We start from the raw sequence: 15,547 nt of genomic DNA on the forward strand, positions 1-15,547 counted from the left end.
AGGTTTGAGCATACAGAGATCATATATCACTTAATACAAGACAAGATTTAGAAGGAAGTAAGTAAGCTCCAATGTATTCCCACAGAGATCAGCAGGTAGCTAATATTCTGACCAAAAGCCCTTGGAAAAAGGGGAGTTTGAAGCATTCAGAGACAGATTTGGATTGGTGGAGAATTCCGTCCCTGCTAAGAGGGAGTGTTGAGAAATGTAGCTCGAGCAGGGACTTCGTTTAGTGTGAATGTGCAGGAAGTGGTTCGAGACATTTCAAGGGTGACCACATAGGAAAAATGGTCATTAATTATATTTTGTAATTCACTTAGGATAAAGTGAAATATCTTATGTTTTCAGTTGAGTCTAATAAAGTGCATTAGATGCATTTGTGACTTGCACTAGATTTAATCTCAACTGTACATCTCAAGGTCAGATTAGGTTTTGGAGATTAGGGTATTTGTAGATCAGGTTTTCAAAAAAGTATAGGTAAGACAAGATAGAGAGAACATTACATATTGAATAAGGAGCGACTGAAAGAGAGACGGAGAGAGAAGGGTGATTCAGGAAAGAGGAAGAGACCATATAGCACAGCTGCATAGCAGCTCCATACAGCAGTAGTCATACAGTCCGTACAGAAGTTTGCTGCTATTTTTCTTTATTTTTCCCAGAAGGCTGTACCTCTCTTAAGCAGGTTGCACACCTTGTTTAGGGTGATTTTAATAATTTTGCAACTGCTGGTTTTTAGCAGACTATGGAGCTTACCTTGTTAAGCTTTTGTCAAAGGATGAAAAGCTGATTTGAAGGATAAATCCCTGATTCCCTGTGTATTTCTTTTATTTATTCTGCTGTTCATTTTTCCAGTGGTTGTGTGATTGATGCAATGTTTTGAAAATTAATTTTCTGCTGTTAACTAAATCTGTTTTGAGTTATTTAATAGGAGAACATTAGGACAACAGTCACCTAGGATGGAGAATTTACATTCACTACATCCCTGGAAAAACTAAATCTTGGTGAAATATGGTGCAAAATGTTTCACATCAGATGAGGGATATTCCCCTAGAAATCTGATTTGAAAATTTATAAAAGCTGAAAAAAAAGAAAACCCTAAATCCTAAAATGCTAACCTAAGTTTCCTTGCTTTATTAAACAAATACAATTAAATGTATCATTTATGTTTTTATAACTTTAGTTTTTTTTATGAATTTAGGGAATCTCAACATCCCCCATGAGACTTCTAAAAATTTGGGGGTGTCTCCACATGTCCCTTGGACACGATTCCCCACTGTTGTGTCCCCACCTCTTGGAAACTTGGTAAAACATTGCTTAGTACTTTCATATCAAAAGCAAAAGGAGAACAACAGAAGGTATACCTTCAAGTATCAGTTGTGAGTTTGATTTGGTTGAGTAGATGTCTCCAAACTCATAATCAAATAACAAATGTTTGAAGTAAATGGAACAATGTATGTCTCCAAACTATATAGTTGAACAACAAATGTTCTCCAAAAATATATAGATTTGTGTTTTGTCTCCAATATATGTTCACCAACTATAGATGATATTTGTTCTCTCACAACGAAAACCAACCCTCAAACCTTGTTGTTTATTTCAGTCCAGTCACTAGCTCAAGAACCCAAATCACTCAGAATACAATATGATACAAGAATGAGAAGGAAATTCACTCATTTAGGGTTGCCATGGAGTACATCCCAATTTTTCTTGTCATTACCCTAAATTGATGTCTTTTTCCATGTTGACAGTGTGTGGGTCCATTTTTTTGGGTAGAAGTTGAACTTGCATTTTTTTGGAACTTTGACAAGACTTGCGAGTCTTTGTTTATTGTCACAATAGTGGTCTCACCTAAGTAAGCAAGTTGTGTTGAGAAATCTAGGGCAAAGATATTAGATGATTTCTCTTATAATGATAACTGCTTGTGAGGACTTTTTACTTTTCTTAATTAGGTTCTTCTTGTACTTGATTATTATTATGTGTTCTTTCTTCATCAAACAACTACCAAACCATAAAGAACAATGAGACAAAGGACACAAGATGTAGGCGATCAGCCAAGGCCAAAACCTCTCCAAGCTTGAGAGGAAAACCCAACGAATTCTTCTTCTTATAGAATCTTCAATTGACGAATTCCAAGACCTAGACCCTTGACCAAGAACCCTTCCAAGACCAAGTCAATGCTCCTTCTTTGAGTAGCTCCTCTTTCCAGCAACTTTGACCTATCTTGCAACTACACCTTCAACTTGCCCAAAAACTGCAACTTCGACTTGCCCAGAAACTACAACTTCGACTGCAACTTCGCTTCGCTTAGGTAGATTCTTTCTCTTAGAGAATTCGACTTTCAGAACAACTCTTTTTGGTGACCTAACTTCGCTTCTGCGAATCGGCTTTACAACAACAATATGTGCCCTAATTCCTTCGCACATGTGCATAGAAGTAGCCCAAAACAAAACCCTAAACTTCAACTTCTTCTTCCTTCGACCTCCTCTTCTTCGCACTTCTTTTTTTCTTTATGATCGAACTCGTGTGGGTGTGTGTCTTCTCCAAATGAGGCCCTATATATAGGCTTCCTTGAGCCTCCTATTAGGCCGACTTGACATGTCCTTAGGCTGAGTTGTTGCTCCATTAGGTCGAATTGATACTTGCATGATTGACTTGGTCTTGGAGGGTCTTTTGACTCTAATTTGACTCAAATAATTTTCTTTACAATATGTAACATGCCCAAAAGGGTCATTCATACATGACAATGACTCAATGACTTTATAACAAACCTAGAAGCACTCAATGGGTGCTTTGACCTATAAAAATAAATTCTCTTGAGCATGAAACCCATGCCTCAAGACTCACAATAATAAATTTATTTTTCTCTTTTCATTAAATACATAAAATCATGATTACATCTGTCATTATGAAGACCGAACCTAGTTACATATTTCAACACTCCCTCTTAACTAGGGAGGTATTCATAATCCATACAAGGTACTTGGACATTCTCAATCTGAAGAATTCTCATAAGAAGAGTCAGATTGGTAACCCATCTGTATAACATCATATCCTCTAGCATTGTCACATAGCAAGGCCTTGACTAACAACTCTATCTCTCCACAAGATCAGAGCACAATGCTAGTGAGACCAATGATTTATAGACACCCTCATCATTGTCTCTCTCGGAACATACCCCACCCGGGTTCTCTCAGAGTATGTTCCACTAGGACTATTCTTATCTTGGATTCCTAGTCCTCAAAGAATATTGATCCTCTACGACTACTCTTATCTTGGATGCCCTACCACATCCTCAAAGAGTATCAGATGCTAGATGCTTACCCAATCCTCCATTCTATCTTCCCAGGTGAAGACAAGAATGATGTGTCTATCTCTCCTCATGGCCTTCACTAAGACTTATGACTGTTAGTCCTGGTCTAGTGCATGACACATGAAGTAGAGAACCATATTTGTCACTCCCTCTTAACTAGGGATGACCAACCCATTTCATAAAAGGAATGTACCCAAGCTCCCTCTTAATCAGGGATTTGTCCAAGCTCCCTCTTGACTAGGGACTTGCTTCCAGCAACTCTTTAGGTGGAGATCATGGGACAACCAGCTTCTTGTAGAACTCCTTCCTTTGATGTCATGAATTTTTTTCTTTTGTCATAGAGTCTACATCTTTCAGGACTTCTTCGTAGGGCATAGACCATCCATCACTTTCATCCATGAGTTAGTCATGTCATCATTCCTTTCATTGGAAAGTGATCCATTAGTCCATATTTGGTCTTCCTTCATGCCATGTTGCCTTCTTCATGCCATGTTTCCTTAAGGATCTTTCATCCTACTACATGGGCATCAGTTGTGGAAGACATCCACAACTCTTCCCTTGGCAGCCCTGCATAAGCCCATCTAGATATTATTCAAAAATAAGAAATGAACATTAAATCAAAATTACCTTTGTGATGGTCTTTCATCATGACATCTTCCTGTGAGCATCAACATCCTGCATCAATGTTGCACGAAGCGGGAGCGAAGCGGAAGCGCGAAGCGCGGAAGCGTCATTTTCCAAAAATCTAGGGAGCGAAGCGTCCGCGGAAGCGTCTGCTATATATATATATATTTTTATATATTTTTTTGCATTTATACTCAAAACAAACATCCCAAATACCAAATTAATTGTAGAAGACATGAAAACATGCATATTTTTGCATAAATCAAGATAGATATGGCATCCATGATTCCATTGTAGTTACTAGTATGTACAACAATCATCTATATTCTAGCTATTACAAACATACATCAAATTTTTAAGCATATTATAAAACATAAAACATTTAAGCATATTATAAAACATAAAACATAGAGCATATTATGATTTATCTAGCAAGTGAGCAACTGTCAACATTTGTCATGTCCAAAATTCAAATAATAATGTTTACAAAATATGTCACTTGGTCACCGCCAAGCCAAAAAGGTTCAAAATTCAAATTCACAAGTCTACAAGTCTAATGAGTAATCTATAGACTATGACAAAAAGAAGTAGATTGTGAATATATCTACTAATCTCTCCTCCTTCCACCACGAATAGAACGTGATGGCGTGCCTCCACGTGGTGGCAATGAAGAAGATGGTCCCTGTGTAAGTCGTGGCACTGGAACTGATGAAGAAGAACCCCCTGCTGTTGGTGTTGAACCATGGAACCTAGGACCAGATGGGGGTGGGGGTGGTGGCATATCAACACGGTCATCATCATCCTAGAATCGCTCAAAAAATTCATGCAAAAAAAAAAAAACACTAGTTAACAAAAAAATTAAAAACATGAATTAGAGAAATGCTTTATAAGGGAAAATTGGAAAATTCATACCACAATGGACATACCTGGATAAGAGCATCCTCTAATTGCTCTAGTTGCAACACTCCATCCTCCAAATTGGGCTCCTCTGGATGCTTGTCCCAAGTCAACAAGTCTTTATTAGACTTTGCATCTTCACAGTAATGGGACAACAATCGCAAGTTGTAATGAACATAAACCAAGCTCTCTGCCCGATCTAAACTCAACCTGTTCCTTTTAACACTGTGGATGAAAGAATAAGAGCTCCAACACCTCTCTGCAGAAGAAGTGTTTACCACCTGTGATAGCACCCGCAATGCCAAACTCTGTAGAAGTGGAGTAGGCCCTCCATGCATGTTCCACCACTCAAGAGCAGAAAAATGCTCTCGATCTTCAATTGAATGCATGCTCCCAAATGGACCAGTGTTGAGCGTATAGTTGCTCACCTGTCTCCGTACCAATGCAGCCTCCTCATTATCAGGGATTAATCTACTCAATGCAGCCATATATTTTTCGTGAACCTCTTTATCTTGGTGTGGTTTTTTCCTGCTTCCCCCCCCAGGTGCTGGTTTTGAAAGCCATGATGGATGATAGTACCTAGGTGTCAAAACATATGCTAATGCATGCAATGGAACATTTAGCATATCCCATCGCTTTTCCACCTCTTCACGAATATAATTGTACAAGGTGGTATCTCTAGGCTCAACAATGTCTTTAATCTGCCCCAACATGCTATCCATTTGCTCATACACCTCCCCAATTACTGGTCGATCTGAATCTGCAAACTTGATCATGTAATAAATTGGTTTGGTGAATTGCAAAACATATTTAACCTGTGACCAAAAGTAAGTGTCAAGAACAGTGTCCTTGACTACATTAGCAGTAGCACCATCTGTACACTGGTTAATTTCATCCCATGTTTCAGCACACACCAGATTAGTTAAAGCTTGTCTCACCTTCACTAGCCGCCTAAAGGTGAGGTAATAACTAGCAAATCTTGTCTTTGCAATTTTAAGCAATTGCAACTTGGAGTAAGTGCCATAGAAGTAGTTTACCCTTGTATGCCCTGTGATGAATTTAATGAGCTGCTTCCCTTTCCTGTAAACCTCAGCAATCCACCCACATTCTTTGTGTTTCACAATATCATGCATCAAAAGGTTCAATGTGTGAACCAGGCACCCAGACCAAAAGATGTGTGGATGAGTACGCTCAATAATTTTTCCTGCTGCCTTACAATTTGCTGCATTATCTGTGATCACTTGAACCACATTATTCGGACCAACATCTTTGATTGATTTCAATAGGAGATCTGCAATGTTTTGTGCAGTTGCACTGATGGAGGAGGAGTCATGACATGCAATAAATACTGCACCCTTAGAAGAAACACCAAGAACATTTATCAAATGTTGGTTTCTAATATTTGTCCACCCATCTGATACAATGGATACCCCATAATCCACCCACTCATGTGTAAAACGTGTCACAGCTTTTTGAACCTTAGCTTTTTCTCTTTCTAATAACACTGTTCTAGCTTTCTCATAGTTGGGGGCCTTGTATCCTTTTGGGGCTTCATTGATGGCCTTTACCATGTCATGCCAATAGGGAGAGCGAAGCACATTGAATGGTACACCGCAAGCACAAAGAAAACGGACTACCTTTCCATCCACATCATCCCTCCCAGTAACATTAAGGAAATCCCCTATTGTTTTTCTACCTCCAGAGGTTGCAGAAGTACCATAAGGAGATGGGCAACTACCAAATTTAGAGGTTGCACTTGATTCTGAATGAGTTTTTTGTTTCTTGTTTTTTTGTTGTGCAGCCATCTCTATTTTGATGTATTTTTGTCTTTGTTCACTTGAAATTTTTGGGCAAATGGCTACCCCCACAGAACCCTTTTTTTCATCACTCTCTAGCACCCCACAAAAATGCCTCCTCAGACGGGTATATGAACCCGTATATGGTTTTCCTCCATGACAATCATGAGGGCACATCCATTTGTAAGATCCACCACCCTTTCCCCCTTCAAGTTTGGTCACATAGTTCCACAAGGGATTTGATGTACCTTTCCCATCTTGTGCTTCAGTGTCCTCTTCAAGTTCATCCCCTTCCTCTTCAAACCCTTCCTCCTCATCATACATTGGGTCACTACTATTAGGACCAAGTTCATCCCCTTCCTCTTCCCCTCTATTCCTCACCCTTGCCATCATTAAAACCAAGAGTGGAATGATACATAGAAGCCAAAAGAACACCATCTTGGAATATGGATATAGGTGGTGGACAACCTGTAAATAAAGGAGCAAGTAGAAACAATGGGAAAGAGTAGGAGAGGGAGGAGAAAAATACAATTTTTTTTTCAAAAAAACAAGGGAGTTTGGGGTTTGAACTTACCTCTTTAGCTCTTGTAGATGAAGTCCTCCAAGCTCTTGCTCCAAGCTCCTCCTCCTTCTCCTAGCTCCTCCTTCTTCACTCCTCCAAGCTCTCCTCTCTTCTCCTCTCCTTTCCTCTCTTCTCTTCTCCTCTCCTCTCTTCTCTTCTCCAACTCTCATAAACTCAAAGTGAGAAAATGAGAAGAGAATGGGGGCTTTATTCTTTTCTAAAGTCACCCTAGACTCACCCTAAACTAACCTAACCCACCCCCTCATGCTAGTTAAGTCACATATTAAAACAAATTTAAAAAAAATAAATTAAAAAAAAGGAGGCCGCGGGGTTGCTTCCGGAATCGCCTGGGTGGCGTGCGGGTGGCGTGCGGTTCCGGGCCGGAAGCGTGGCGCCACCCCGTGCCCGAACCGCCCTCCGATCCGCAGTTCCGGGGTGGCCGCAACCCAAAAGGCAGGAATCGCATTTAAATTCCGGAACCGCGCCACCTCCTCCTCCGAATCGCGCTTCCAAATTGGATTCCGGGACGGTTCGCTCCGATCCGCGGTTCCGGGTTTGGATCCTCCGGGGGGGGGGCGATTCCTGCAACCCTGTCCTGCATACATATTGACACATCTCCAAAAGATATATACTGTCAAGGGTCTCTTTCTTTTTCAGACTTCATCAAGGTCTTCGTATCTTTCATGGAGATATCATAGTCAAATCTTTTAGTCCTTGGATGTTGATTGCTTTCTCCATAGTTGCATATTTCATGATCTCTTTCTTTCTTCACACATTTCCTTTCCAGGAACTTTCAATTAGAGTTCCTACAAATATTGTCAACCACCTCATATTTCATATGAGGACATATTATGTTGATTTCATCTAGGCAATGTGTGACCCATGCCTTCCTGCATCCTTTCAAAGGAAGAGATCCTTCCTTTTGATCATGCTCTCGAGATAGAGCATTTATCCATGTTACTTGCAACTATATGACATGACTCTATTGTATCAAATACAAGCATACATACCTCATTATCCTTTTAGGTCATCTAGACTTCCTTCAACAACTTCCTTGATTGAAAGAACTTCAATTCCTTGATCCGCTTCACTTCTTTTGACATCATACCATCATTCCATGAATCCCATACAGGTTGGAATTCCCAGTGAGACACTTGCTTCTTCTAGTAGGTGAACCTTCCAATGAAGATTCCAACGAAGGATCTTGATCATCTTCATCCTGCAAATGCTCCTTTTGAATGATGTATGATGAGATTTATGCTAGATGACTTTCTTTTTCCCATAAGTACTACTTATGCTTCTAATGAGGTTACCAAGAGCTACATCTTTCTATAGATGACAACCATAGACTTCTATTTCAGCTATCTTTCATGCTTCTTTATGATGATGTCATGAGCTCTTGCTTTCAATCGTATGCTTCTATGATGCCATCTCCTAACATGATGCATCCTATCATGCTTCTAATGATTCCTAATATGATAGTTATACTTTATAACAGAAAACATAAACTTGAGAAGAACTAGGTGAGGAAAACTTATCTCAATAATAGTAGAGATCTTTTACTTCCTCCTTGAATTTCTTCTTTTCAGCTTCTTCCACTTCTTCAGTGATATGGGCTTCTTCCCTTCTTAGTTTGTTGCTATCCTTTTTGAGCTTAGGACAGTCTCTCTTGTAGTGCCCATATCCTCGACATCCATAGCATTGGATCTGCGACATATTGATCTTCTTTTTTTTTCGGAGACCAAACTTGACAAATATCCTTTGCTTCTTGACATGACAACAAATGTTTGACCCTGCTCATCTGATCTTGTATCACCTTTTGCATTCAACTTGTTTTCTTCAATCTTGCATAGTGACCACAAATTATTGAATGGGATAGCTTTCTCTTCTTCATAGACCTTTGATATAAGGTTTCCTTGTTCATCAGTTAGAGCATTTAGAACAATGATAATCATTTCTTTATCAGATATCATCTCTCCTAGATCTTGAAGTTGATTCCTTATTTGAGATTCTTTTTTGAGACACGTAGATATCCCTTCATCCTTTGATGCTTTAAATTTGAATAGATCAGATCTTAGTGATATGATTTTTCCTGTCGTGCTTTTAGAGAATAATTCTACTAGCTTATCATATATCCCTTTTGATGTCGTCCACTCTGCTATATAAAGAATGAGGGAATCCTTGATGGACCCTATAAAAATCCTTTGAGCCCTTAGATCCTTTTTCATATATTTAGATAGTTCTTGCCCTTCAGATGGTTTGGAGACTTTGCCATTAATATGATCAATAACTTCATTTTCCTTGTGGACTAAGTCTATCCTCCTTTTCCATGCAAGGAAGTTCGATGACCCAACCAACTTGTTGTTCTCCTTGCAAAATGAAGTCATTTTACTAGATTTAATTATAGAAATAAAGATACTTGTCAAGTGAATATGAGCTCTTCAAATTGATCCCTTTGTTGATGATGATTGATGATTTCTTGATGCTTCTTGGATGATCTTCTTCAAGGATTAGGATTTTCTTTTGAGATGACATCCTTTGCTTCAAAGAGAGAGAGATTGCCTTGATATCTTTGATGAGACAATGCCTTCGATCTTGCTACCCTTGGATGAGTAGTCTTCAAGATGCTTCAGATCCAAGTCCTTCCTTTCTTGAGTAGAGATAGGGTCTTTGAGGTGATGATTGAGTGTGGATCCCAAGAATGCTCCTTTGATCGAAGGTTTTGACTTTCTTCAAGATGACGATGTGATCCTTGTCCTTGAAATGCCTTAGAGATGAGGGAATCTTTTTGATGCTTTGATATCCTTGATACTTTTCTCAAAATTTGATCCTTGAGTGTCCTTTATTGAGTCGCCCTTCCTTGACTTGTTACCTTAGCTCTGATACCATGTTGAGAAAGGGCAAAGATATTAGATGATTTCTCTAATAATGGTAACTGCTTGTGAGGACTTTTTACTTTTCTTAATTAGGTTCTTATTGTACTTGATTATTATTATGTGTTCTTTCTTCATCAAACAACTATCAAACCATAAAGAACAATGAGACAAAGGACACAAGATGTAGGCGATTAGCCAGGGCCAAAACCTCACAAGCTTGAGAGGAAAATCCAACGAATTCTTTGCTTATAGAATCTTCAATTGACGAATTCCAAGACCTAGACCCTTGACCAAGAACCCTTCCAAGACCAAGTCAATGCTCCTTTGAGTAGCTCCTCTTTCTAGCAACTTTGTCCTATCTTGCAACTCCTCCTTCGACTTGCCCGAAAACTGCAACTTCTACTGAAACGTTTACTGCAACTTCTATTGCAGCTTCGACTGCAACTTCATCTCTCTGCTTAGGTAGATTCTTTCTCTTAGAGAACTCGACTTTCAGAACAACTCTTTTTGGTGACCTAACTTTGCTTCTGCAACTCGACTTTACAACAACAATATGTGCCCTAATTCCTTTGCACGTGTGGAGAGAAGTAGCCTAAAACAAAACCCAAAACTTTGACTTCTTCTTCTTCCTTCGACCTCCTCTTCTTCGCACTTCTTTTCTTCTTTATGATCGAACTTGTGTGAGTGTGTGTGTCTTCTCCAAATGAGGCCGAGTGCCCTATATATAGGCTTCCTTGAGCCTCCTATTAGGCTGACTTGACATGTCCTTAGGCCGACTTGTTGCTCCATTAGGCTGACTTGATGCTTGCATGATTGACTTGGTCTTGGAGGGTCTTTTGACTCTAATTTGACTCAAATAATTTTCTTTACAATATGTAACATGCCCAAAAGGGTCATTCATACATGACAATGACTCAATGAATTTATAACAAACCTAGAAGCACTCAATGGGTGCTTTGACCTATAAAAATAAATTCTCTTGAGCATGAAACCCATGCCTCAAGACTCACAATAATAAATTTATTTTTCTCTTTTCATTAAATACATAAAATCATGATTACATCTGTCATTATGAAGACCGAACCTAGTTACGTATTTCAACAAGTTCTTCCTTGCAGATGGGGCCTGTTGACCACTCAAATGTACATTTGAAGATTGGTCAGCTACTTCATTATCAAAGTACAATTCAAAGCGATCCAACAATTAGAAACTCCAGAGTTTTAGACATAATCATCATCATGTAACATTTGGTCAACATTCTGTAATCCAAATTTAGCAGCCTTGCGGGGATATTGTAAAATGATTCTAGTTTGGTGAAAATAGAGTCATGTAACACACCTAGGTAGCTTAGGATTTTGCTAGAGAGTTTTTTTCCTTGGCTAATTATTTGTGTTCCTCAAGAGTCAACACTAAATAATTAGTTAAGTTTTTCTCCCAAATATCCCCCAAAGCTAGAGTGTGGCTTGATGGTAAAGTCTTGGGTGAGTCCTACTGTCTAAAGTCTATGTAAATTTCCATACTATATCATCTCTAAAGTTTGAATTTGGTTGTGTCGAAAGTGTAAGTTTTTAATTATAAAAAAATTCCACTGGTCGGGATTTTTAATAATTATTTGATGTAAAATGTAATAAGTGTTGTCTGTAGAAGTTGTAAGGGGTATGAGTACTCAAAATTAGACCTCAACACGTCAAATTTCTATCCAGACACACTTTGAGGGTCAAAAAATGTGTCTTTATTCATTTCCTATTTTTTCCATTTTTTTGGCAAAACTGGCAATTACTTAGCCAGAAATTACCAAGAAAATAAAATCAGAGAAAATAAAAATTATCTCCGAGTGGAAGCAGATTAAAAAAATGTGAAGTGGACTTTCCCAAGAAAGAAGTCAAGTCAAAAAGTTGAGGAATCTCGACAAATCAAGTAGGAATAGTCCCAGGGAAAATTCGTTGTTCCTTCACAACGATTAATGGTCCAAAAAATCGATTTTCTCAAGGAAGATGGTCCAAGTTTGTTAAATAAAATGAGATTTTTTCGAGGAGAAAAATTCGAAAATATTTTTTGGTGGCCCAAAACACTTTGGCAATTAATTAATATCAAGAAATTGAAGCAAAACGACTACCTTCCCTCAGGATCTGTGTAGGCTCATCAAGGGTTCATATTCATTTGACATGGATCAAGCCATTTTCTCATTGGATCTAGAAATTTCCACTTGGAGAGGGGTTTTCTCTCATTTTTTTCTATAAATTGAGCCTTTGCTCTCTCATTGTAAGACATAAAAATCGAGCCGTTGGCTAAGTGAAGCTCTGCTGGATTATGTACTCAATATTTTTTGAATAATAAAGAAAAGACTTTGGGGGCTTATGCATTGTAGTGTTTTTCTTCTGGCTTCTATGGTAAAACTTTCTGATTTTCTTGCTCTTAATACTCTATTGGTGCTAATCAAAATTTTTGTTATTTCACTTGCCAATTGTGGATCTATTATTTGTGAGGTATCTTACATTAGTATTTGAGTTTAGAAAAACATTTTAGAATTAGAGGCGTTAGTGGGTTTTTGGTTGAACCCCTAGTCCTCTCTTTCATTGTGCTATCTATCTCCTTGTGATCTAACAAAATTATTTCGAGTGTGTAGAGATCTTTTTCTAAATCAGATCTTGAGCATTTGGGGACATTTTTGGTTGAACTAACCAACTCTCAAGGATAGAAGTGGAAGAACCCACTTTGGTTTCTCTCAAAGTGCTTTATCATAAAAATTATTTCAAAGGGAGTTTCCTTGCCATTTGCTTGAGCAAATTATTTATCTTTAAATCTCTCTCTCATTTTAATGTGCTTTAACTGAATAAATTTACTATTTTAAGAGCTTATTTTTGTTTACTAAAGGGCGGAGGTGTCCTCACACCCTTTGGATTAGCAATTGTAAATTTTGTAAATATTTTCTAACCCTCAGTGTATACAATCTTATCTCCTTGCATATACTTGTTTCTGTCCTTCTTGGCTTGCATAGATCTAGTTGGAAAGGAGGATTTTAGCATGGAAATTTATCATAATTTGTTTGTAGGTGAACGCTTGGGAATTTGAGGAGATATCATCAATTTTTTTTTTTGAAGCTTAGAGCCTATACTTGTTTGTGATCTAAGCCATTTATTTTTCCTCCAAACCCTTGCGTAGATCTGCCTCTAAGAGGCTAGATGGCTAGGGTTTCAAGTATATTTTATGAATAAATCATTCATTAAAGGCTTCTAAAATCAAGATCAAAATTTTTGGAGGCCTTTTCTTCCTTGATTGTGAGCATAAGAGGGACATTTCGTCTCTTCTTTGCGAAATTTTCTTCATCTTGGACGACTAGGGTTTGAGCGAAAATTTTGTGAGGGGATTGGTTAGGAAAAATCATTGTAAATCATTACTATAAGCCTTGTAAAATTCCTCTTTCAATTCTCGTAGTTTGAGGAGGGGTTTCTCTTTCAAAGATCTATACTTTTGTAAACCCTCCTTGAAGATTTAGAGACCTCATTCTTGTCTTTAGAGGGTCTCTCTTTGTAATATTAATAAAAGAACTTTTTTGTTGAGGGAGCTTGGGATTTTCCCCTTGGTATCTCGCCTCCTCATTTGGAAGGAGGACATCTTTCTGGTGGTGACTAACTCTTTAGCTTAATTTTCATTTTCTTGCTATCTTAGTTCTTAGATCTAACTAGTTTATTTTGTATTTACTAGATTAGTTTCATTTTCCTACTTGTTGCGTTTTAGATCTAATCTCTTAAATTGATCATTTTGCTATCGCTAGTTCACTAAATCCAATTGTTAGATCTAGATTTAATTTCTTGCAAATAGCTTTAAAATCACATGTCATATGGTTGATGTAATTATTCTTGTGGTTTACTTAGCTATTTGATCTAATTTGCTTTCTTGGTCTAACTTGTTATTTATTCATTGTAATAGAGTTATTTTTTATCATTGTTAAGTGTTTCATTTGAGTAACTTCATTTGCTTCATTGGTCACTTAAGTACTCTACACACACTCCTTAAATCATTAAGTTGATCAATTTAAAGTGAAGTGATATTTGTTAATTGATAATCCTAAGATACTTCTCATTTGAAGCTAATTGTTGCATCTCACTTGAAGCATTTCTCTTAAATCTCACTTGAAGCATTTAACTAATTTGCATTTTAGATCTAGCTTTGCATTCTCTAAAATTCACCTCCAAGCATAAACTTGGTTGATAAAAATATAGTACAATCTTTTCTAACTATCATTCATTTCTATAAATTTGAGTTGGGAGGAAAGGTTAAAACATGTGACCTCGCAGTTCTCTTGTGGCCGAGCCCTTGTAGGAACAAAGGCACGTGGGTTGTCTTGAAGTCTAGGTGGGTATCGTTAATGAAGGACAAGTGCCTCCTCATCCTAGCCTTCTTGCAATTCACCTCAGTCCTTACCAAGTTTTGAGGAATTGAGGGGAAGTCTCACCGTAGAATAGGCTTTAACTAAAATTTACCAAGACCACTTGATTTCACACACTCACATAAGTTTGTCTCATCTTGCAATTGGTTATTGTACAAGTTGAATTGTGAGCATTTCATTCTACTTGCAAGCATTACATTTTATTGCTCTTGTACTTGTCAATTTCAATTACATGCTCATTGTCTTTTGATATCGTTCTATCTTTTGGAGCATCTCTCTTTAATACAAGTATAAGTTCTAGTTATTTTGCAAGTCTTGTTTTATTTCTATTGCTCATATCTCAAATTGTGCATAATCTCTTGTGATTTTATTTCACTAACCCTTGCTTTGCAACTTATCCAATTGTGCAACTTGTTGATTTTCTTGATATATCTCATTTGCAAGTATTGTTGATTCATTTGTGAGCATATATTTCTTGCAAGTATATTTGGCACTGGTCTAACCATATTTGTCTTGCAAGATATCTAGTGAACATAATTGATTTATCTAAATTGTTGATTGTTATATGCTCTTAATTGTTCATACTTGCTAATCAATCTAATCTTAAGATCTAATTCAAGTTGCTAAATTGGTGAAGCCTTAACTAATTCAATTAACATCATTAATCTCCTAGAGCTTGTTATCCTTAGCAAGTTTTCTTCTTAGAATCATCTTTAGGGACCACCCCCCTTGGTTTAGCTAGGAGAGAACCTAAACGAAGAGAGTTGGGAATAGGTGACAACCCCTTCTCTGAGCATTGCACCTTAAAGACCACACCTTGTGGGGTTGAAGACTTTTCCCACATTAATCTAGGTGTGCATCTTAGGCGACAACAGGGCCAAGTGCAATCACTGGTCGACATTGACAGAATAGATACCCCCTAGTCATTGCGTCTCACCCAAAGTGCTTTCAAGTGTGGAGAATGTGCATATTCCTATTGTAAGTTGGCTACAACTATATTCCTATTGTAAGTCGACTACAGTTGATTGTAATGTTCCCATAATGGGGAAGGACATGCTTGTTGCAATTATAAATAAAAAGCATCCTAAAAGA

The 15,547-nt window shown here is 37.8% G+C and overlaps 2 protein-coding genes across 2 annotated transcripts in view; one reads left to right on the forward strand and one right to left on the reverse strand.

The window, feature by feature from the left end:
- Positions 1–15,547, forward strand: part of TY2 (thioredoxin Y2) — a 67,975-nt gene that overhangs the window by 29,111 nt on the left and 23,317 nt on the right. The window lies entirely within an intron of this gene.
- Positions 4,434–6,294, reverse strand: LOC149180114 (uncharacterized). Its single transcript, XM_089418114.1, has 2 exons — positions 4,861–6,294; positions 4,434–4,736 (listed from the first exon to the last, which is right to left on the reverse strand). The coding sequence occupies exons 1-2, from the start codon at positions 5,962–5,964 to the stop codon at positions 4,542–4,544; spliced, it is 1,299 nt and encodes a 432-aa protein (XP_089274240.1). The 5' UTR covers positions 5,965–6,294; the 3' UTR covers positions 4,434–4,541.

Source organism: Pinus tabuliformis, chromosome 3_2 (assembly GCF_031772625.1).
Source record: "Pinus tabuliformis cultivar Carrire ecotype Pingquan chromosome 3_2, CPIR1, whole genome shotgun sequence".
Classification (NCBI taxonomy): Eukaryota; Viridiplantae; Streptophyta; class Pinopsida; order Pinales; family Pinaceae; genus Pinus; species Pinus tabuliformis.